This window comes from Cebus imitator, unplaced genomic scaffold (genome assembly GCF_001604975.1).
Source record: "Cebus imitator isolate Cc_AM_T3 unplaced genomic scaffold, Cebus_imitator-1.0 Scaffold33, whole genome shotgun sequence".
NCBI classification, from domain to species: domain Eukaryota; kingdom Metazoa; phylum Chordata; class Mammalia; order Primates; family Cebidae; genus Cebus; species Cebus imitator.
In genome coordinates, this window is record NW_016107348.1 from 6,572,206 (window position 1) to 6,597,052 (window position 24,847).

At 37.1% G+C, this 24,847-nt stretch overlaps 1 protein-coding gene across 3 annotated transcripts in view; it reads left to right on the plus strand.

The window, feature by feature from the left end:
* The window catches only part of HMCN1 (hemicentin 1), a 455,928-nt gene that overhangs the window by 110,856 nt on the left and 320,225 nt on the right, over positions 1-24,847 (plus strand). For all 3 annotated transcript variants that reach the window (XM_017524525.2, XM_017524527.2, XM_017524530.2), the window contains exon 2: positions 3,136-3,206. In XM_017524525.2, coding sequence (XP_017380014.1) covers positions 3,136-3,206 — 71 coding nt within the window. The remainder of the gene's footprint in view (positions 1-3,135; positions 3,207-24,847) is intronic.

Here is a 24,847-nt window from a genome sequence, read left to right on the forward strand (position 1 = left end):
CAGCTACTTGGGAGGCTGAGGCAGGAGGATTGCTTGAGCCTTAGGACATCAAGGCTGCAGTAAGCTGTGATAGTACCACTGCACTCCAGCCTGGGTGACAGAGTAAGACCCTGCCTCAAGAAAAAAAAAACAAACAACCCTTTAAAAATATCCAGGCATGTGACAACAAAGAATGCTGGGTACTATGTGCATCAGATTAAAATTCTAGACTCTGAAGAAGCTCATCCTGCCCATAGTCCAGAGGAAAGAGAAGGAGATTAGTCTTGATATAATTCACAGAATGGAGATGTTGGAAAAAAGGGAAAGTTAGTGAGCTTCATAGGTCACTCAGCATTAGATATGTTATCAGATATCTTCACCTCTTTCTTCACTACCAAAGTTTTTCAATTTCATTGTCTCTGGACCTCAAGTTTTCTTGTCTGTAGGATAATGGGATTGAACCAAATGATCTGTAATGCCCTTTCTAGCTCTATACTTATATTTGAGATTGATGGGCATTTTCTTTTTTGTGGGTGAGTTTTCTTTGTAAACAACTAGATAACGTGAACTGAATCATGTGAAAATGATCTCTGCATTTTGTTAAATATGCAGCTTCATTCTTCCTGTTTTCTGTTATAGTGTTATCAGGACAACAGTAAAGCAAATTAGAGAAAAGGCAAAACATTAAAAAAGATAGGGTTTAAATTAGACCTTATAGACTGAGAGGTACATGGGCAGGAGAAAGGCAAAAGGGACGGTGATGGGGATGGTAAGGAAGTGCAATAGCTTCAAAGTTTGAAGCTTGTAGTGAGGGCCTGGATTATGTTTGAGACTTTCCACATTTAATTCTATAAGCAATGGAGGACCATGTTCAGGCAGGAAGAGAGGACAAAGTTGTACCTGCTGAATGTCATCAAAGGCTTGGCAGGGGATGAAACCAGCATGAGTGAAAAGGAAAAAAAGAGGAAATTGCTAATGACACAACTGGCACACGGCTCTGTTATGTGAAAAGAAAGACTGGAATGGAAGCAAGTTCTGAAAGGGAGGAGGGCTGATTTTGCCAAATAGTCATATCATTCAGTTAAAATGAATTGGAAAGGATGCTTACAGCTGGAGGGATAGGGCAGCTCAGCAAGCTGTTACTTCTCCTGAGTGTTTCTCATAACTGATAAAAGATTTATTTCAGCTTCCCTGTATGGCTTGCAAAATTGTTTATTAATGAGCTTTAAGAGAGATTTCCTATCTTTGTTGAAAACAGGTGTATATTTGAGAGTCTCTGGTTAACTAAAATGAAAGCTAATCGGTCTTTTTATTTTAGTAGCATCTCTTGATCCCCACTCTTGAAAAACAGGCACATATTCAGAGATGTTTTTGTTACTATAGGGAATGTCCTTGCATGTCTACACTCTTTATTATTATATACTTGTTTTTTTTCTAGTATTCTTTGTATTTCTTTCTACTTCTTGAGTTTTAACTTCTTGGATTATTTCAGTATTATGCAATGTGGGAACATAGAAGCTTGGCTTGACAGTGCTACTGACAATTTATATGTCAGGGTGTAACTGCCTGGCATATTCTTTGCTGTTTTGCATTCCTTTGCAAAGTATGCCTTTGTTTAGTCTTGAGGGAGTAGGCTTCTCCCATTTTCCATATACTTGGGACATGGCTAATGACTGTTCTGCTTTGTATGGAATGCAGATGTTTGCATTTTCACAGTTTCTCCAATTGCTTCTACACTCCTCTTGCAAACTGCAAAGTGTCTAATCTATAGTGAAAGGTTGAGGCATTTCTTCCTGTTATTTCTAAGAAAAATTACATGGGTTATGGCAGACAAATTGTAGCTCCTTTCCAATTTATCTCATTTATTTTTAAAATACTACAGTCTGTTTTTGTACCATATGTAGCTTGTTATGGAAGGTTTGGCTAATTATTCTTTGGAGTTATAAACTCCTTTTTGAGGAGTATGCCTTTAAAGCTAGAAAATATTTTATAGAAGCTAAATGTTAAGTATATTTATAATTTTGTATTGTAGTTGCACATTATGCTTTTGAATGAAGTCTACATCTTCATTACATAAGATAGGAAGCTTTTCATCTACCCTGAGAATTTAAGATGATATATCTAAGCACATGATACCTAGATGAATTCTAATGCCATTACTTAAATGCATGGATTCTCTCTGAGGAAAGTAGTTGATACTCTATCTTTGGTATTTAAGGGTATCTCAATACCCATAAATGACCACTTTTAGATTATTTATTTTAGGAGTTGATTTATTTTTTAAAGAGAATAAGGTTTGAGGACTGAAATATTTACTATAGACATGCTGTATCAAACCAAAAATGCAAATATATATGTATATACAGATTTCCAAGTTAACCCATGATATCTGGGATCCTTCAATTCACCTGACTTAGGATCTCAGTCCTGGCTCTCCAGGGAAGGCAGTGACCCCACATTTTCCTATTGGAAGCAGTGGCTTTGTGTAGTGCATCTGGGCAGTCATGACTATGGCCACAGCCCTGAAAATAGTTATGATCAAAGCCAGCCTAGGAGGCTAGCGATAGCTAGCATCAGCCACCCAGCCATGAGAAAAAAGTTATGGGGACGATTTCCTGCATTGTTAATGTCCTTGCAACTCTACATCTCCCAATTCTTAAAAACCTATGGGATAGGCAGTGAATGTTCACTTTTTTCTTTTTTTGTTTAGCACCAAATTTTTTATTTTGAACGAGTTAAGACTTACAGAAAAGTTGCAAACAAATTTATACTTTAAAGTTGGGCAAACTGAATTATAGATGAATAAGTGATTCATTTAAATTCTAACAACAAAGTGGTTATTAATAAATATTTACTGACTGGTGAGAATAAGAAAGAACTGGAACTGTGCTCTCCTGCTGCTTTGTCCTGTGATATTTTTTACTCCTCCTTGCATTTCCCATGGTTAAAACTTCACTCTTTTAGATATGCATACTTTACAGTAAATTATAAGTTATTCTCTGGTAGCTACAAATTGAGAAAGAGTATTTGGTATTTTGCTATTTCTTCTTAATAAGTAACCATGTAGTGCACAGTGGAAAGACATCCATAAACACAATAAAGTCTTTAATGCCATTGATTACTATTTATTGACCTACGTCATTTTTATCTTCACAGAAATTGGCCCAGTGACAATTACCACAGATCCCAAGAAATTTCAATATGAACTCAGAGAACTGTATGTTCAGGTGAGTGCTTGCTTTCAGTGTTCTCATGGGGGAGTGGAAAATCATGAGCCTTTGGCTGATTTTCTTTATATTTTAAATCTGAAAGAAGCAATTGTTAGCTTTTTAACAGACCCAATAATTGCCACACCCCCAGCCCTCCACCTGAGTCCAGAATGAACTGAATGATAGATAAGGAAATAGGACAGATGGGGTTTGAAATATCACCAGTCATGTACTACCTAAGGCTGGTTTATACCATCACGGCAGAGTTGAGTAGTTTTGGCAGACTGGTCCCTTTAAGGAAAATGTTTGCTGACCCCTGCTGTAGGTAAGTCTTTTTGCTTAGAAATATAAGGAACAGTTAATAATTCTTTCCCCACAACATTAAATGGTATAACTAAGGTAACTTTGATATTCTGTGCTGCTGTAAGTTAGCCATATGAAATGTTTGACTGTAGATATAACTTGGTTATTAGAGAAAATAAATCACATTGGTTTAAATGTTATTCTGAAAACAGAACTTAGAGGTAAAATTGCTATGCATCTTCTTCTGGTGCTGAATTTACTCATTTAAAAAACATGCTTCTCCAAGGCTGTCTCACTATGCTACTTTGCATGGTCTCTGCCTCTGCTATCCTCAGACTTTTTGGCCACTTGCCATCATTCATTTTGGCCATTGGTACCTGCCTCATTGTTTGCCTTTTCCTCTCACGGCTGCCATTATTCTGAGTGACTTCAACATTTATGAGAATGACCTAGTCAGAACAGTCCCTTTTCAGTTCCTTGACCTACTAGTTATCTTCCGTGATCTTTTCTTTACTCTGTCTTAGTCATCTGTTCCCACAAACGTCCCCTAGATTTTGTTATCATCTGTTTCCTCTCTCAGACAATTCAGACAGGTTAATCAACAATTCCCTGTGCACTGAGCAGGTTGGTGCAGCTTTTCACACTACAACCACTCCCTTACCCTCATCAGACACTCTAGTCCACTGACTCCTACACTTTCTCCCAGGTCATCAGATTTCCTGGTTTTTCTCTTCTAATATAGCTCTGAGTTATTATCATTTACAGCTCTACGTTTTCTTCTTTGTCTATTGCCTCTCTGCTCAAAAGACATAACGTCATTCCTGAATGACCCTAACTGTCTGCATTATTCATGCTTGTTCATGAGTGGCCAAATGCAGTTGAAATTTCACATGACACTTTGATTCTCTGATGAATTCATAGCCACCTAACTCAAATGGACTCTTAGTATTCCCATGATGTTACTATGTTTCTTTAGTCAACAAACATCTTCCTTTCTTCTCAATGACAATAGCAAATCTTATTCGCTCTCCTTAAACCTCTATCTCACCACTCATTTACTACTGGCTATTTCAACAGATGATCTACTCTGGGCAAGTGACCTCAGTTTCACACACAGTCATAAATGAAGCCCTCTGCTTCCTCATGCATAACATATAACCCATCTTCATCTGGCGCCTCCCCTATCCTTATTCACTTAATCTCAATTCCTTGGCTTTCTTGGGATTTTAACATGATCAAACTGTTTCTCTCAACTGTTAGAGTTCTCACTGAGGTTGGGCACAGTGGCTCAAATCCTAGTGCTGCTTTGGAGGCAAAGGCAGGGGAATCATTTGAGGCCAGGAGTTTGAGACCAACCTGGGCACATAGTGAGACCCTGTCTCTTAAAAAAAAAAAAAAATTCAGCCAGGCATGGTGATGCACGCCTATAGTCCCAGCTACTTGGGAAGCTGAAGGTGGAGGATCACTTGAGCCCAGGAGTCCAGGGTTGCAATAAGCTATTATCATGCCACTCCTCTACAGCCTGGGCAACAGAGTGAGAACTTGTCTCCAAAAGAAAGCCAAAAAAAGTTTTCATTGACTTTTAAAGATATATGTTCAAGTCCGAAAAACATACAGACAAATCTCACCAAACACAAAAACCAAACAAGCAAAACAAAATAAACAACAAAAAGCTTCTGTATTTTTCTCAAGTCCTCTTACAAATAATTTCTTTTCTATCAATTCCTTCAATGCCAAGCACATTGTCTATGTTCGTATGTTTACGGCTGTCATTTCCTCAGTCCCATCCCTGCCATTCATTCCTCAATCTATTTCAATCTAGTTCCCATTTGTCTCCCTGTATCAAAGTAGCATTAGCTAGTGACCAGTGATACCTGTTTTGCCAAATGCAATGGAAATGTTGCAACATTGGACTCTCCTTCCTGCTTGACACACTTGTTCCCTCATCCATGCTTCCTTTTCCTACTCAACTTCTTAGAAAACTTCATTTTCTTCCACTTGGCCATTGAGTATTGATGTTCCTTAAGGTTTTGAAATTGACGTTTCCTCATTTTCTATCCTCTCCTTAGGTACAATCATCTATACCATGTAAATATGCTTTATCCTTGACCTCTTTCCTGAGGAACAGACCCACACTTCAGTCTCTTGGATGTCACATGGCCTTCTAAAATGAAATTCATGAATGTTCTTTTTCCAGCACCATAAATTTGGTCCTTAATCCTTGGCTTTTGTCTCCTCTTTGTTAGCTTTGTGAATGATGCTTATAGTATTCTGGTTACCCAGCCAAATATCTGGATACTTCCTTAATATACCCTGTGCTTTTACCCTTTATAGACCAACTGTTTTTAAGTCTTGTTTTTAACTTTCTAAACCCCTTTTAAATCAATTAGCTTCTCTCTATTTCCTCTGGCACCATCTGAGTCCCAATTACCATATCTTTAATGCAGAGAAGCTTCCAAGGAATTTTCTTGCATTTATTCTTGCTTCTATTTTCCAGGCCTAGCTTCTCTACTCCACAGACAAGGGGATCTCAGAGTACATCTCTGAAAGTTTCTGACTTGTACCATAACTACTTGACTCTTTACCCCTGCCTCATTAAATTCTTCCTATGGTTCTGGGTTCTGAGTGACCTAAGACCATCCTACCTTTCATTCCCATCTAGTGCCACTCTCTCTCCCGGGCTCTGTGCTTTGCTGCATGGGACCTTGCTTAGAGCCTCCCCATACCCCTGTCGCTACCCAGCTCCTCATGGCACTTTGGCACATGCTGTGCTTGCACAGAAAGTTCCTGTCCTTCAGTCTGTCCTAATGTCCACACTCCCTTAACCTAGTTTAAAATTCTATATTCAAAGTCTATCTTGAATAATACCGCTTCCTTAGAGAATTCTGCCCTATTTTCCTGGCCTGGTCGTTTCTCACTACCTTTCTCTGTCACAAAGCAGTTGGGAGTTCATATTGAAGGACTGTGTATAATTTAGCTTATTAAATACCCCAGTAAAAGGACTGGCATATAGAACATGCTCACTTTTTAATAAATGAATGAATACAACAGAATGTACAGATGCATGGAGTCTAAATCGGAGTTTGAAGTATAACACTTTCATCGGTCTCACTGTTTGATAAATAACTTGATAGTAATGACCATAATTGAGGCATAGGGTATGAAATGGAAAGTATGGCATTCCAAATGTGTATTCAAGGGTGATTCTATTTTGCGCATGTCTCCATTTGTAAATTATATACTAGATTGAATTATATTTGATAAATATGTAAGTAGATTTCTATAATTATCTCTTGACTAATTTTCTATTTTTCTTAATTTCTTTTGACATTTTTTCCACCCACACATTTCCATTCCCTTTCTCTTATACCACAGCATTTTTTTAAGTCATGATTTTGCTGCTTATTTGCTATTTACTTTTCTCTCCCTCAATATAGCAAATTCTTTGCCGCTTGGGATGTTCAGATTCTCTGAAAAAATCTCCATAGAAATTTATATCATGTTCATGGATCTTGGACATTAGAAACTGCATTGTTCTGGTTGTTTAAATGCTTTTATATGCCCCTATTGCACTGAGTTCCTGAGGACAAGAGTCCTGTAGCTGGTATTAGCCGGTGCTTCATCTGGAAGATAAACCAGTGTCTGCAATAGAGTAGACTTTAAATGGACTTTAAACAGTTGAGTAAATGAGCGCCATTTGAGATGCCTTTTTTTAAAAAAAAAGTACATTTAACAGTAAAACTGTATCAAATATTATTTAAACTTTACTTGATGGTATAGAAAATACCAGAAAAACCTAACCATCAGTTTTTATTGCATTACTGTATAGAGAATCAGAAGGGCCAAACAATGGAGATTTCTGGGAGATAGAATGTAAGGAAGTGATTTACTGTAGTCATTCTCTTTTTTCCTCTGTGAGAATACAACTAGATATTCCTGAAAATCTGGCCAGAACAAAAATACCTACATTTAATGAGACCTGGCACAAACTTCCTGATTGTCTGCCTCTCTTGTTCTTTTGTTCTGAAGGATCTATAGGGAATGCCCTGATCCTCCTTGTTCTGTTTGTCTCCAGGGTGAAGGATCCTGATCCCTGACTCATACTCCCTGACTCCCTCTCCAGAGGTCTCCCTCCACCCTCTGGAACTGAATCTGATACAGACACTCTATAGGATCATATAATTTTACCTCTGTTCAAAAAAATATTTTTTCTTTCTTTCTCCCATGCAATAAAAGCTGGGGTCTATTTCTCTGTAGGTTTCCTCTGGACAGGCTGTATCTTATGGGATTTTCTTCCTCCTTCTCTTTTTTGTACTGTCATAAGATCCAAAAGGATGCTTAATTAGAACAACCAGCAAGGGAAAAAAAATCAATTCCCTTTCATTCAGCATTGGGCATTGTTACAGGCATTGGGAATACCATGGAAGGGTTTTTACTTTCAAAGTTTTTCATGAATCATTCTTTCTTAAATCAGTGACAAAAAAAATGAATTAAAGGTTAAATATAAAAAGTCTAGTCTACATCGTCACTTAGCACTAACCTAAAGGATATATTCTGTTCAGTGTTTGCTTGTGGAATACTTTATTATTTCATTAATCAGTTGGAGAAGCTTTACAGATTTTATAAAATTTGAGTATGAGATACTACATATTGTTTTATGTATGATTTTCAAACCCTTCTTCAGTTCCCCTTCTACCATTTTTAGTAACTCCCCCAAAATCACTGATATCAATAACGAGTATTGTTGTCCTATTAAACTAGCTTGAACATTAAAAAAAGAAAACCTTTAAAAATATTGCCTTCATATTTAAATTGGTTTTGAAAGCAAGAGAAGTGAATTTAGTTTGAAGTAAATTAATCATCTCTTAACATTACAACAGGCTCAGCTATTTTTCTTCTAGAGATACAGAGCTAACTTGAGAAAAGGCAATCTAAAATTTTCCAGGAAAAAAAAGAACAGCAAAAACTTATTACACTTAAATTACTAAATTTATAACATCAATTTCATTTTCCTTTATCCTCTTTCATCTGGAACACAGAGAAGTAACTTGAAAACGACTGTGCTTTCTCTCTGGGGAAAAGAAGGAAAGACCAATGACAACAAATGGTATTCAAATCACACAGCGCTTTGGAAATTAATATCCTCATAAATATGCAGTGCAAAGCCTTGCCTCGGGACACATTCTTTATGAGAAACTATAAAGCTTGTTGAGTTTTAGAAAATGGTATTGGCAGTAATATGCTTTCAAGCGTTTTATCCAAATGTTTTAAAGAACAAAAGTATATTAGTCAAACATTCAAAGTATAAACATACACACACACACACACACACACACACACACACCCTCAAAACACCAAGATATTTCTACAATAATGAGATTACAATTCCAACTTTTGTATAAATTGTTGATCCCCCAAATTGAAACTTCACACATAATTTAATTCCCCTTAGTAAAGTCTTTAATAAAATATAATTTTAAAAAAGGTAGGAATATGATTTAAAATATCTGGAAAAGCATTGTCACATAGCAACATGACAGAGTTATGAAGGAGATAGGGTGAGGTCCAGGAGAATGAATAGGTTTAAACTTCAGCAGGCTGAGGTTAGGGGGAAAAGAATGTTTTGCTATAGAACAGTTGGTAGAATTAACTGCCTAAGGAGAATATGAAATACCCTGGTCAGACAGGCGAAGACTTCTAAAAAGAGAAGAATAAGATAATGCTGATTTTAGAAGAATAATTTACTATCTCAGTTTGGTATATACACTTTATCTAATTTCTATTATATAAAAAAGTATATTGCGTAAAACTGTAACTTTAATTTCTAGATATATAGAGAATTCTTCCCTATGAGTTTTTAAAATCAAACATATATGGCTAGAACAATGAAGAAAGCAAATAAAAAATAGACAAAAAAGGAAAGGCATTATATGCCAGCATGGATACAGATAGAATGTAGAGCTATCAGAGGTTTGATTTTCATTTTTGGACATGATTAGACATGATTCAACTTAGAAAAGCCGTTTTAATATCCATTTAAGTTTTCATAATATGCATTTGCTTACAAATATCATACACACACACACACACTCACTCACTTTAAAGGAGGACTGGCTTGTATTTAATTTAGGGAAGAAAGTATGATAAGGCATCTAACTCATGGTATGTATAAACCTTCAAGCAGAACCTTGTCTGGCCCAAAGTACAGGCTCAATAAATGTTATCTATTGCTACTGCTAGCTCTGGTGCTCCAGAGTTCTTTTAAGGGAAAGAAACCCCAAAAGTTTGTGGCATAAGTGAGCAACAATTTTGGAATATGTGCCTTGCAAAAGGTTTTGCAAGTGTTTTAAAATGATTCTCTCAATTTATACTCACATAAATATTACTATTTCTTTTTACGAATGAGGAATCTCAAGCTTTTTGATATTAGGTAGCATATCTTACTCGGGTCACAAAAATAGCAAGTAGCAAATCTGGTCTCAAAACTGGAGGTGTTTAATGCCAAAGTCAGTTTCCTTTATTGCTCTGCTACTTTCCTTCTAAATATGTTTAAATAATCAAGCTAGCATATTTATTTATATAATTTCTCTTTGTATGTCACTTCACAATAGGAAAGTAAAGAATTAAAGACAGATGTATGTCTAGGGCTGATAGCACCTTCAACAAAATGAATTTTTTCTTAAATATTTTTATTTCCATTTCTGTCTCAAGTCACTTTGAGTAATTGCTCCACCAAAAATTAGCAAGTAGCAAATGACATAGTTATTAATAAAATCGCTGGCTTTCCTGGGTACATGTTCTTGCTACGAAGTCTGATAAGCTTGTTTAAGCTCATGCACACTTTGGAGAGAAACAAGAACAAAAGGTTTTTAAGATATTGAAGGGTACTGTGTGTACCATAGGTACATTTGTAGGTAGTGTTTTGATTGTTTTTATTTTTGGAGTTGAAGCTTCTTTAGGCCTGAATGAAGCATCTATTAAAACTTTAGTTTGCAGTTTGAGTTTTCTATTAGAGTTTCTGCTACAGTAAAGAATTCTCTATATCCCCAGAGAACAAGGAATAGAGACTGAGACTGAAACAAGACGGTGGAGGACAGGAATGGGAATGCCTGGCCCTTTTCCAGGTATCCATTTTGGTACCCTGTCCAGAAGCAAACACCTGGTTGATTTTGCAGTGATCTTTTGTGTGAACTTCAAAGGACAAATAATATAGAAGGCTATTCGACTTTGGATTGCTTTTTCAAAATGGAATATACAGGTGGTTAGAGTGGGGTGGATATGGATTATAATGAGAAATTTCTTGATTTTCTTTTCAGAGTGTGCATCTATGGAAATATCCTTAAGGGTAAATACATGAGTCATTGCCTGGTAAATGTTGCAGATTCCTGTGGTCAAATAGCATTTAAGAGAAAGAATCTACCAACCTATGATGCCTGGATTCACTGCATACATCCTACTTAGGCAACCAAGTGATTGTTCTATTCCCCACAATAAATACTAAATCTGATTTTGTCAGTTTTTAGGTGACGGTAAGGATGGAGATCAAAACATTTTCCTTGGGAGAATGTTCCTTGATCTACAGCCAGGATTCCTAGAGAAAACTATAAATCTCATTTTTTTCAGAGTTGCTAGCAGCTGCAGTTAAAAAAAACAACAACAAAACACCTCGTTTTCAGTGAAATGGACATAAAGGAAAATTAGAGTTTTTTCTCTATCCAAATTGGGTAGGAGCAGTTAGTTCTCAGGAAGCATGTTTTTTAGTCCTGGATCTTGAAAAAAAATTTCAGGAGAGTTGTGGAGTCTTGGTATTGGAATTGATTTGGAATATTATTTGTCCAGCTATACAATCAGATGTTAGAATCCCTTCCAGCAACCTGTCAATACCCTAGACCTAAGTAATACTGGTTAAAGATTTGATAGCACTGGACTATGTCACCAGATGATACCTGGGGGACTCCTCTGGAGCAGTGTCTGAGAAGCTTCTTTTAATGCTGTAGGCTGATATCAGCCTTCTTTGGCAGGCATGTTACATTATTGAATACTGGTTCTGTCATCAGCTATGTCTCTCAGGTTTCCTTATATAAACATTTAAACTAGGTCTCTATCCTTCTATCTTCATGGTAATTTTTAAAAAATCCTCATTTATTTGCTCTATCATATATATAGCCTTCTCCTTTAAGATCTTATTTCACCATTTTTTAAAATGACTACTAGCTCTAAAAACAATGTAAAATGTATATCTCTCAAACTTTCTCATAATGTGATATCTTTCTAAGTCATAATGATTTTATTAGTAAAAATGCATTTTTACATTTTGCCTAGAGAGGAAATAACACAAGCAGCATAAATATATTTTAAACACATGAAATAAAGAATCACAGCATTATAGTCTTCATTAGCTAGCCAATAACAAAGATAATATCAAATGTGCTGGAAAGCATGCAAAATCCCTATGTGAGTGTTGGAGCAGAAGGAAGAGAGCAATTTCTATGGCTAGGTAGAGTCTCGACTAGCAGAGAGGAAAACCAGCAAAGGGTCATAGAATAGGAAGAACTGGGAGCAAGAAGGTCTGCTCAGAGCAAGTATAGGTATGGTGAATGCTTCCTCCTTGAATAAGCAAATGATGATTGACTAGTAAGACCTTCCTAGACCCTGTCCCTGCCAGCTCTGGCTTTAGCTCCCTAAGCAAACAAGGGAGCCACTTGTTAGGTGGGACCAGGAATCCATTCCAACCAGGGGAATGGTAGTGTCTTAATTTTGAAGGTCACAATAAAAAAGATACAGAATCCTTGAAGTGGGTAAGAAAGAATTCACTAAGCTGAGAAGAGGAGCATTACTGAAGGGTGACTGAGAATACCAAGATATAATTTGTTAGTTTCCCATTTTTGCCTGCAGTTAACCCTGTGTACTTCTTACATGTATTCTGATAAGTAGAAGATACTTTCACTATTTTTGTTATTCTTGGTTATCTCCATCCTATTTCCCTCTTCAAAGAACCACTCACTGTCCCTTATAACTCATGTGAATTATAAAGCTTTTGATATTTTTTAATGTATTAGGCACAACATTTTCTAATTTACTAATCAGGATATTGAGTGACTGGTACATAGTGCAATTTTTATAAATATTTTATTTGAAGTGACCTGAACCTGCTCCGAAGACCCAACAAAACATCTCCCCTGAACACTCACCAAAGCTCTACCTCCCATGAAAGAAGGTCTAACCAGCTGAAAGATCAGTGACTCATGAGTTAAATCCTTGCCACTGACAGGTGATAAACTGAAAGCATGGACATTGTTGTAATGTTACCTTTAGTGTGCCTGGAATCGTGGTCAGCAGTTCTTTGATACTTTGATTGGATTTCACCTTCTTTGAGTTTGTCTGGTGATCAATGAATGTGTAGCAAAGAACAGGATAGTTTGACTGCCTGGGATGTACCATCTTCTTTTTGATTCTGGAGATCTGAAGTTTGGGCTCTGCAATGTTCTAATCGTCTCTCAGTATATCCCTGCAATATATTCCACAAGTAATAAAAGCAGCACATGTCACTGATGAACTCTGTAATTATTCTCATTTATCTTGTACTTGCTTCAATGCAATTTTAAATTAGATTCAGTATGATTTAATGGTCCTCACATGTACATCCTGTTTTCTTTGTAAAAGAATTGTGCAACTTTATTTTATGAAAGAGAATGGATTGTTGTAAAATTTTGTTCAGCTTTAGGCTGGGTGCAGTGGCTTACGCCTGTAATGCCAGCACTTTGGGAGGCTGAGGTGGGTGGATCACCTGAGGTCATGAGTTCAAGACCAGCCTGGCCAACGTGGTGAAATCCTCTCTTTACTAAAAATACAAAAATTAGCCAGGCATGGTGGCAGACATCTATAATCCCAGCTATTTGGGAGGATGAGACAGGAGAATCACTTAAGCACCAGAGGTGGAGGTTGCGGTGAGTGAGATCACACCACTGCACTGCAGCTGGGGTAACAGAGCTAGACCCTGTCTCAAAAATAATTTTTTTGTTGTTTAGCTTGAAACTGAGTTTCAAACCTAAATTTTGTAGGTGAAGGACAGATTACGCAAATAAGACAATTCAAGTATGGGTGTTCCATGTGAAAAGAATATAGTCTGACTTTGAAACTAAGTGCAAACTTTAGTAGGTTATATTCCTGTTAGAATAAGGATAAATATTGTAATGCCATTAAGAATTATTTTGGACTTAGTCATAAGCCTATAAAAATGTTTCAATTTTTGATTGCTTAGAATTAGGCATACCAGGAAAACAATTGATATATAAACAAGTTCAATGAAAAGACAAGAATTGAAGAATTGAAGTGGATTGACTAGAAGACAAATAATATGGCATGGGAACATGCCTCCTCTGAGATTAACATTATTGGGTCTCTCTGATCTATCATTTGATGTACATTTTTCCCATTAGAATTCAGACAGGGACTTCATTTTTTTCCAACTCTTCACAGTTTAAAAGTTTAGTTTATTCCAGTGCTACTCCTATACTGTGTTGTATTTAGAAAAGACAGCATGATAATCTGTTTTAATAATCCCTTGAATGATAAGATTTCTATTCATTCTTATTTAATCTTGCCTTCCAGGAATTCATTTTTTGAACATAATTATCACTGTAACTCTGAAGTTACAGTTTAAAAAAAATATTCCAGGAATAACATTTACTCCAAAAGCTCACATGCTTCTGTTTTTTTTTTTTTTAATACATTTTTCTATCTGAAATGTCTCTGACAATTTAGTAAGTTGTAGACATCAGTAACATTATAAAGATAAAATGTCAAACAAAATATTGTGCAGGACTGTGCATACTGATATTAATTATCTATATTTCAGGGTTCAAATAAAAGCACAGGTTAACAAAGTCAGACTCTAAAATGCATTTAGGGAGCTAATTCTGTGCATTATACAGCTCATCTTCATTATACCTTGTGTGTGTGTGTGTGTGTGTGTGTGTGTGTGTGTGTGTGTGTGTGTGCACGTGCGCTCGCGCACATGTGTGTGTGTTTCTGTGGTTTTAGGAAACATTATTTACATAGCCATGTTGATTTTATCCTGTTAATTATTAATCCTGACTTTATGCAAGGACAGAGAGGGATGTGAGGAAGAGATCAAACACACAGGGAGTAGCTTCGTAAACTTGTACTTTTAGAGGGTTTAACCCTGGAATTATATTACTTGAAATAGGATGGCCTAGGCTTAAGTTAAGCTCAGGCTGAGTATGTCAAGTGTGCCCAGAATATGTCAAGATTGCTTTGCAAAATCTACTAAGGATGGAACACCTATTAAGTACTTCAAAAAACAGAGATAAAGTAGAAGGAAATACAAATTATAGTGCATCTTATTGAATACCACAATAGAGGAATGAACAATATCCTGTAGGTATCTAGAAGAATGGGAATTTTCTTCCTCTGATTACACAGTGTCTCAGAAAGGTACTTGCTTATAGTCACAGAAATTCAAGAAGGTAATAAAATGCCTCACAGGAGTTTGCATGAATTTTTAGGTCAGGCATAATTGAGTTCAAATCTCTGCTTTTTCACGTACTAGCTGTATGACCCTGAGAAAGGATTTTCAAGAGGTAGTACTCTGTCAATCAAACATGCTAAAAGTGATGCTTACCTCATCCGTTGATGTAAAGAATAAATAACATAGTGTTTGTGACAATACTCTCTCAGCACTTGGCTCAGAGTAGACATTTGTTGAATTAACACAGGAGGAGTGTCTTATTAACAAGAAAAGTACTGATTAAATTAATAAGACCTTTTATAGATTCAAGTTCTCCAATTGTAAATTCTTCTATCATAAATGTTTTAGGGATTATTATTATTATTATTTACATTTTAGGATATTTATTTTAGACCCTTTCCTATATTTATCCACATGCACATCATGTTAATGAATCATATAATTATCACATTATTTTGCAACTACTTTATAATTTTAAAGTACAGTATGTTGTAAACCTCTTTATATGTAAATAAATGGTGGCAAAGTGTTCCATTCTATTAACTAAGCCACCACCATTATTAAACTTATATTTTGTTTCCAATATTCTTCCTGTTATAAATAATGAAAACTTTATAACTCTCTATTTGTGTGTATTCTTAATTATTTTTATTTTTTAATTATTTTATTGCATTTTAGGTTTTGGGGTACATGTGAAGAACATGCAAGATTATTGCATAGGTACACACATGGCAGTGTGATTTGCTGCCTTCCTCCCGATCACCTATATCTGGCATTTCTCCCCATGCTGTCTACCCCCTGCTGTCCCTCCCTTATTTCCCCCCATAGACCCAAGTGTGTGATGCTCCTCTCCCTGTGTCCATGTGTTGTCATTGTTCAACACCCACCTATGAGTGAGAACATGCGGTGATTGATTTTCCATTCTTGTGTCAGTTTGCTGAGAATGATGGTTTCCAGGTTCATCCATGTCCCTACAAAGGACACGAACTCACCGTTTTTGATGGCTGCATAATATTCCATGGTGTATATGTGCCACATTTTCCCTGTCCAGCCTATCATCGATGGGCATTTGGCTTGGTTCCAGGTCTTTGCTATTGTAAACTATGCTGCAGTGAACATTTGTGTGCATGTGTCCTTATAGTAGAACGATTTATAATCCTTTTGATATATACCCAGTAATGGGATTGCTGGGTCAAATGGAATTTCTATGTCTGGGTCCTTGTGGAATCGCCACACTGTCTTCCACTATAGTTGAACTAATTTACACTCCTAGCAACAGTGTAAAAGTGTTCCTATTTCTCGACATCCTCTCCAGCATCTGTTGTCTCCAGGTTTTTTAATGATCACCATTCTAACTGGCATGAGATGGTATCTCAATGTAATTTTGATTTGCATTTCTCTAATGACCAGTGATGATGAACATTTTTTCATATGTTTGTTGGCCTTATGTATGCCTTCTTTTGTAAAGTGTCTGTTCATGTCCTTCGCCCACTTTTGAATGGGCTTGTTTTTTTCTTGTAAATCTGTTTTAGTTCTTTGTATATTCTGGATATCAGCCCTTTGTCAGATGGGTAGACTTCAAAAATTTTTTCCCATTCTGTTGGTTGCCAATTCACTCTAATGACTGTTTCTTTTGCCATGCAGAAGCTGTGGAGTTTGATTAGGTCCCATTTGTTTATTTTGGCTTTTGTTGCCAATGCTTTTGGTGTTTTGGTCATGAAGTCCTTGCCTACGCCTATGTCCTGAATGGTTTTGCCTAGATTTTCTTCTAGGGTTTTTATGGTATTAGGTCTTATGTTTAAGTCTTTAATCCATCTGGAGTTAATTTTAGTGTAAGGTGTCAGGAAGGGGTCCAGTTTCTGCTTTCTGCACATGGCTAGCCAGTTTTCCCAACACCATTTATTAAACAGGGAATCCTTTCCACATTGCTTGTTTTTGTCAGGTTTGTCAAAGATCGGATGGTTGTAGATGTGTTGTGTTGCCTTCGAGGCCTCTTTTCTGTTTCATTGGTCTATATCTCTGTTTTGGTACCAGTACCATGCTGTTTTGATTACTGTAGCCTTGTAGTATAGTTTGAAGTCCAGTAGTGTGATGCCTCCCGCTTGGTTCTTTTTGCTTAGAATTGACTTGGCTATGTGGGCTCTCTTTTGGTTCCATATGAAGTTTAAGGTGGTTTTTTCCAGTTCTGTGAAGAAGATCATTGGTAGCTTGATGGGGATAGTGTTGAACCTGTAAATTACTTGGGCAGTATGGCCATTTTCATATTGATTCTTCCTAACCATGAACATGGAATGTTTCTACATCTGTTTGTGTCCTCTCTTATTTTGTTGAGCAGCAGTTTGTAGTTCTCCTTGAAGAAGTCCTTTACGTTCCTTGTTAGTTGTATTCCTAGGTATTTTATTCTCTTTGTAGCCATTGTGAATGGCAGTTCATTCTTGATTTGGCTCCCTTTAAATCTGTTATTGGTGTATAGGAATGCTTGGGATTTTTGCACGTTGATTTTGTATATGAGATTTTGCTGAAGTTGCTTATCAGTTTCAGGAGATTTTGGGCTGAGACAATAGGGTCTTCTAGATATACAATCATTTGGTCTGCAAATAGAGACAGTTTGACTTCCTCCTTTCCTATTTGAATACACTTTATTTCTTTTTCTTGCCTGATTGCTCTGGCTAGAACTTCCAGTACTATATTGAATAGGAGTGGTGAGAGAGGGCATCCTTGTCTAGTGCCAGATTTCAAAGGAAATGCTTCCAGTTTTTGCCCATTCATTATGATATTGGCTATTGGTTTGTCATAAATAGCTTTTATTATTTTGAGATACGTTCCGTCAATACCTAGTTCATTGAGGGTTTTTAGCATAAAGGGCTGTTGAATTTTGTCAAAGGCCTTCTCTGCATCAATTGAGACAATCATGTGATTTTTGTCTTTGGTTCTGTTTATGTGGTGAATTACGTTTATAGGCTTGTGTATGTTGAACCAGCCTTGCATCCCAGGGATGAATCCTACTGATCATGGTGGATAAGTTCTTTGATGTGCTGTTGCAATCAGTTTGCCAGTATTTTATTGAAGATTTTTGCATCTATGTTCATCATGGATATTGTCCCGAAGTTTTCTTTTCTTGCTGAGTCTCTGCCAGGTTTTGGTATGAGGATGATGTTGGTCTCATAAAATGATTTGGGAAGGATTCCCTCTTTTTGGATTGTTTGGAATAGTTTCAGAAGGAATAGTACCAGCCCCTCGTTGTATGTCTGGTAGAATTCGGCTGTGAACCCATCTGGACCTGGGCTTTTTTTGAGTGGTAGGCTCTTAATTGCTGCCTCAACTTCAGCCCTTGTTATTGGTCTATTCAGGGTTTTGACTTCTTCCTATTTTACGCTTGGGAGCATGCAAGTGTCCAGGAATTTATCAATTTCTTCCAGTCTTACTAGTTTATGTGCATAGAGTTGTTTGTAGTAATCTCTGATGATGGTTTGCATTTCTGTGGAATCTCTGGTGATATCCCCTTTATCGTTTTTTATTGCCTCTATTTGATTATTCTGTTTTCTTTTGTATTAATCTGGCTAGTGGTCTGTCTATTTTGTTGATCTTTTCGAAAAACCAGCTCCTGGATTTATTGATTTTTTTTGAAGGGTTTTCGTGTCTCTATCTCCTTCAGTTCTGCTCTGATCTTAGTTTTTTCTTGTCTTCTGCTAGGTTTTCAGTTCCTTTTATCTTGCTCCTTTAGCTCTTTCAATTTTAATGATAGGGTGTTGATTTTAGATCTCTCCTTTCTGCTCATGTGAGCATTTATTGCTATGTATTTTCCTCTAGAGACTGCTTTAAATGTGTCTCAGAGATTCTGGTATGTTGTGTCTTCATTCTTGTTGGTTTCTGCCTTCATTTCATTGTTTATCCAGTCACTATTCAAGAGTCAGTTGTTTAGTTTCCATGAAGCTGTGCGGTTCTGAGTTAGTTTCTGAATTCTGAGTACTAACTTGATTGCGCTGTGGTCTGAGAGACTGTTTGTTGCCGTTTCCATTCTTTTGTATTTGCTGAGGAGTGATTTACTTCCAATTATGAGGTCAGTTTTAGAGTAGGTGTGATGTGGTGCTGAGAAGAATGTATATTCTGTGGATTTGGGGTGGAGAGTTCTGTAAATGTCTATTAGGTTTGCTTGGTCCAGGTGTGAGTTCAAGTCCTGGATATCCTTGTTAATTTTCTGTCTCGTTGATCTAATATTGACAACAGGTTGTTAAAGTCTCCCGCTATTATTGTGTGAGAGTCTAAGTCTCTTTGTAAGTCATTAAGAACTTGCCTTATATATCTGGGTGCTCCTGTGTTGGGTGCATATATATTTAGGATAGTTAGCTCTTCCTGTTGCATTGATCCTTTTACCATTATGCAATGTCCTTTTTTGTCTCTTTTGATCTTGGTTGGTTTAAAGTCTATTTTTTCACAGACGAGAATTGCAACTCCTGCTTTTTTTTTTCTCTCCATTTGCTTGCTAAATCTTCTTCCATCCCTTTATTTTGAACCTTTATGAATCCTTGCATGTGAGATGGGTTTCCTGGATACAGCACACTGACAGATTTTTGCTTTTTATACAATTTGCCAGACTGTGTCTTTTGATTGGGGAATTTAGCCCATTTATATTTAGGGTTAATATTGTTATGTGTGAATTTGATCCTGCCATTTTGATGCTAGCTGACTGTTTTGCCCGTTTGTTGATGCAGTTTCTTCATTGTGTTGATGCACATTACCATTTGGTATGTTTTTGGAGTGGCTGGTACTGGTTGTTCCTTTCTATGTTTAGTGCCTCTTTCAGGAACTCTTGTAAAGCAGGCCTGGTGTTGATGAAATCTCTGAGTACTTGCTTGTTCGCAAGGGATTTTATTTTTCCTTCACTAATGAAGCTTAGTTTGGCCGGATATGAAATTCTGGGTTTAAAGTTCTTTTCTTTAAGGATGTTGAATATTGGCCCCCACTGTCTTCTGGCTTGTAGGGTTTCTGCTGAAAGATCTCCTGTGATTCTGATGGGCTTCCCTTTGTGGGCAACCTGACCTTTCTCTCGGGCTGCCCTTAGCATTTTCTCCTTCATTTCAACCCTGGTGAATCTGACGATTATGTGCCTTGGTGTTGCTTTTCTTGAGGAATATCTTTGTGGTGTTCTCTATATTTCCTAGACTTGAATATTGGCCTGCCTTGCTAGGTTGGGGAAGTTTTCCTGGATAATATCCTGAAGAGTATTTTCCAGCTTGGATTCATTCTCTCTGTCGCATTCAGGTACATCTATCAAACGTAGATTAGGTCTTTTCACATTGTCCCATATTTCTTGGATACTTTGTTTGTTCTTTTTTACCCTTTTTTCTCTATTCTTGCCTTCTCATTTTATTTCATTGAGTTGATCTTCAACCTCTGATACCCTTTCTTCTTCTTGGTCAATTCGGCTGTTGAAACTTGTGTATGCTTCGTGAAGTTCTCGGGTTGTGTTTTTCAGCTTCGTCAATTCACTTATATTCCTTTCTAAGTTGTTTATTCTCGTTAACATTTTGTCAAATCTTTTTTCAAGGTTCTTGGTTTCTTTGCATTGGGTTAGAACATGTTCTTTTACCTCACAGAATTTTCTTATTACCCACCTTCTGAAGCCTGATTCTGTCAACTTATCATACTCATTCTGCATCCAGCCTTGTTCCCTTGCTGGTGAGAAGTTGTGATCCCTTTTAGGAGGAGAGGCGTTCTGCTTTAGGGTGTTTTCATCCTTTTTGCACTGATTTCTTCCCATCTTTGTGGATTTATCCACCTGTCATCTTTGTAGTTGTCAACTTTCAGATTGTGTCTCTGAGTGGACATTCAGTTTGTTGATGATGAAGTTATTTCTTTCTGTTTCTTAGTTTTCCTTCTAACAGTCTGGCCCCTGTGCTGTAGGACTGCTGAGGTCCACTCCAGGTCCTGCTTGCCTGGGGATCACCTGCAGCAGCTGCAAAACAGTAAGGGTTGCTGCCAGTTTCTTCTTCTGCTATCTTTGTCCCAGAAGGATACCTGCCAGATGTCAGTCTGAGCTCTCCTTTATGAGGTGACTCTTTAGATATACGGGGATCCTGGAGCTGCTTGAGGAGACAGTCTGTCCTTTATAGGAGCTCAAGTGCTGAGCTGTGAGCTCCATTGTTCATTTAGAGCTGTTGGACAGATACGTTTAAGTCTGCTGCTGCAGAACTCATAAACCACCCCCTTCTTTTTTTTCCCCAGGTGCTCTATCCCAGGAGTTAGGGCTTTATTTATGAGTTTCTGTTGTGCTGCTGCCTTTTTTCAGGGCTGCCCTGCCCTGCCCAGCAAGGAGGCAGCCTAGTCACTGTCTGCCTGCAGAGGCTTTGCTGAGCTGCTGTGGGCTCTGCCCAGCTGCCATGTGAACTTCCTTGCAGTCCTGTTTATACGGGTGTAGTTTCAACTCCCTGGGCAATGGCGGCCCACCTCTATAATGGGGGACTCTCTCTGTAATGGTGGGCTGACTCAGCAATGGCAAACTACCTCCGTAGTGGTGGACTGCCTTGGTAATGGTGGATGCCCCTTCCCCACAGTGCTGGACCATCCCGGGTTCAGTTGTGCTTGCTGTGAAACTCTCAGTCCAGAGCATTTCTGATTGCTATTTTTTGGTGGTGGTGGGACCAGCCGAGCCTTACCACCTGGCTCCCTGCCTCAGAGCCTTTTTTTTTTTTTTCAGTTGAACAGTCGACTCTCTCCCAGGTGTACCAGTTGCCTGTTGAAAAGGCACTGGGATCTGTGTGATATCCCATGCCACGACCCACTGCACCATTGGCTGAAACAGCAGCGCTGAGATTCGTGTCTGGGCTTTTTTGCCCAGGAATCTCCTAGCCTGGCTCTCTGTTTCAGTCCCCTTTTTAATCAGATGAATGGGAGACTCTGCCTTCCTGGAGCTGCAATCACCAGCTAAAATGGCACGGGATTGTTATTTTACATTTTTTCTATTTGGTATTCAGGTCAAAACAAAACTGCCAAAGACTTTTAAAGGACTTTTTCTTTTTTTTGTGAGACAGGTCTTACTCAGTAGCCCAGGCTGGAGTGCAGTGGCATAATCACAGTTCACTGCAGCCTCCACTTCCCCAGGCTCAGGTAATCTTCCCACATGAGCCTTTTGAGCAGCTGGGACCACAGGTGCATGCCACCACACCCGGCTAATTTTTTTAGAGATGGGGATTTCCTCTGTTTCACAGGCTGGTCTTAAGCTCCTGGGCTGAAATCTACCCTCCTTGGCCTTCCAAAGTGCTGGGATTGCAGATGTGAGCCGCCACACACTGCCAGGACTGCTTTTTTTTTTTTTTAAGTTTAGAAATAAAACTTAAAACAGTTTGTTTTTATAGTTTCAGTCACATTTCACTTACCTCCAATTTTTAAATCAACTGGCACAAATCCACCTACAGAGGCTTATTTATAAAAATGGACAATTTTAGCAATGCTTCTCTAGTCTAGTCCTGTTCTGCCAAAGCTAAACTTAAAGATCAGAAAGTCAGTTCATGATTTGAGAGAAACACTATAAAGAAACCAGTGGGTTAAGTGTGTGTGTGTGTGTGTGTGTGTGTGTGTATGTATGTATGAATGATACAGTTTGATATATGTATCTATAATCATAATTGTGATTATGCCACTGCATGCATACACACACACACACACACACACACACACACACACAGAAAGCCAATAATTTTTAGATCTTTGGAGTAAGTTGTACCTTGATTCTTGATCCTTAGTAAATTAAAGCAACTTAAATTTTGCCTCTAGTAACTTCTGCCAGGAAAGGAAGTTGGTGAAAGATTTCATCTAAGCAACAGTTTTACAATTAACAGTCTAATTGAGGTCTACATTAGTAAATAAAGTGTATAATTCTAAAGTAGTGCTGTCCAACAAATAATGTGAGTTACATATATAATTTCAAAAGCAGTTGAAATTAATTTCAATAATCTATTTAAATAAATAGATTTAACATTATTTAACTGAATATATCCAAAATATTATTTCAATGTTATTAATATAAAAATTAGCATTCCTTTAGTTTTTAATTTACATTTTAATTAAAATTTTAAAAATTAGTTTCTCATTTTCACTAGTCACATTTCAAGTGCTTAGTAGTCACATGAGGCTAGGTAGTGGCTGCTGTATTGATGCAGAGGGAAAGCATTTCTTTCATAGATCATTTTAATGGCAATTTATGATTTGAAATTATTAGAAAATCAAACTCAAGTATCAGAGAGGGAGCTTTTATAATAAGATAATACTGTATGTTAATTTCTTTTGGAAAAAGAATAAACTTATTTTTCTTTTCAGGACCTCCACAATGAGATAGACACATAGCTTTATTAAGACATGAATTACTAGTTAACATTTATTTTAGTTTTCAGTTAGGTAGGAGCAGAAAGGTAATAATTTAAATATACTGTATTATTTTGGAAAGAGTTTTATTCCTGAGAACACTTAAAATCAATATGATTACAATATAATCTGGGTTTGCAAATGTGAAATTTGGTACAGAATAGTCATTTTTATTTAAAGAATACACTGATTTCCATAGCAGGGAAAAAAAATTAAGCTATACAAATCACCCCTAAAGGATGTAAAAGCACATCCAGTCTTCGCTTCTGTCATGTGTGAGTCAAAGTGTTTCTTTTTTAAACATTTATTTTATTTTTTAAGAGATAACTTGCTGTGTTGCCCAGGCTGGATGGTAATTCCTGGTTTTTAGGGATCTTCCCACCTCAGCCTCCCAAGTAGCTGGGACTACAGGCATGAGCTACCATGCCTGGCTTACAGTGTTCTCTTTTTACTTGACATTATCCAGTTTTCCTGGCTGCCTTGAGACTTTTTGTTCTTTCACAAAAATGAAAGAATTCATTTTAGAGTATATGATTTTTTTTTAACAGTTCAAGAAATAGAAGGATATTTGTGAAACTCTCTGTGGGGTTTTAGTTGTGTCAGCTCACCACACTCTTTCCTTTGATTTTTAACCGATATTAAGTTTTATATACATAAAACTCCAGTGTTTCACAAAGTGTATTTTTACTTTTTAGGAAAATACGGTGGTTCTAATACTTACAGAAAAGGTTGTTGACTATCTTGATTTTATTAATATGTGGTTAAACTGCTTTATTCAAATTTATAGGTTGAAAATATTTATAGTCTTAGGGATCCCATTTTAGTACATGATTGTTTTAGGGCTGCGTTTAATTTTAGGTTGAGCTTGAAGCTCTGGGGAGATTCCAATGGGATGATTTCATTTGGAGTCCCTTTCAAGGATTCTAGTGGTCTCTATGGTCTATTCCTGAGTAATGTTTTAGGATTCCTAGGGAATTAGACATCTGTAGGTCCTCTTAGAGCAAATTTATACCCAAGTAAATGGCTCAGAGAGGGTCTCTCACTCAGTAACTGGACAAGGTTTATCATTCCTTCTATTCCTAATATGTGCCTCTAGATATTTCTTAGCTGTCCTCATGTTTGGACTATAGACAGAAAACTTCTCCTAGTGTGTTGGCACATACATGACAATTAGTAAAAGGCACTTAATCTCTTCTTAGAATTATACTACCATGGAGTTGTATTGTGTACTTGGCCATTCAACAAATGCCTGGTGAATGGGTAAATTATATTGTGGCTCATGCTTGGTTGCACAGTGTTGAGTACAGTTGAGGAATGTTTTTGTTTAAGCTTCTGAATATAAAATAGGAATTTAAATTTTTTTGAGCATCCCAGAATATCCATTACAGATTATAGTTGGCTGCAAGTAAAGATTTTTCTATTCAGTATACCAAAATTACTAACATGTCTGTCTATTTCCCACTTTCCTATTACACAAATGTTCATTCGAGGTCATTGTTGCACG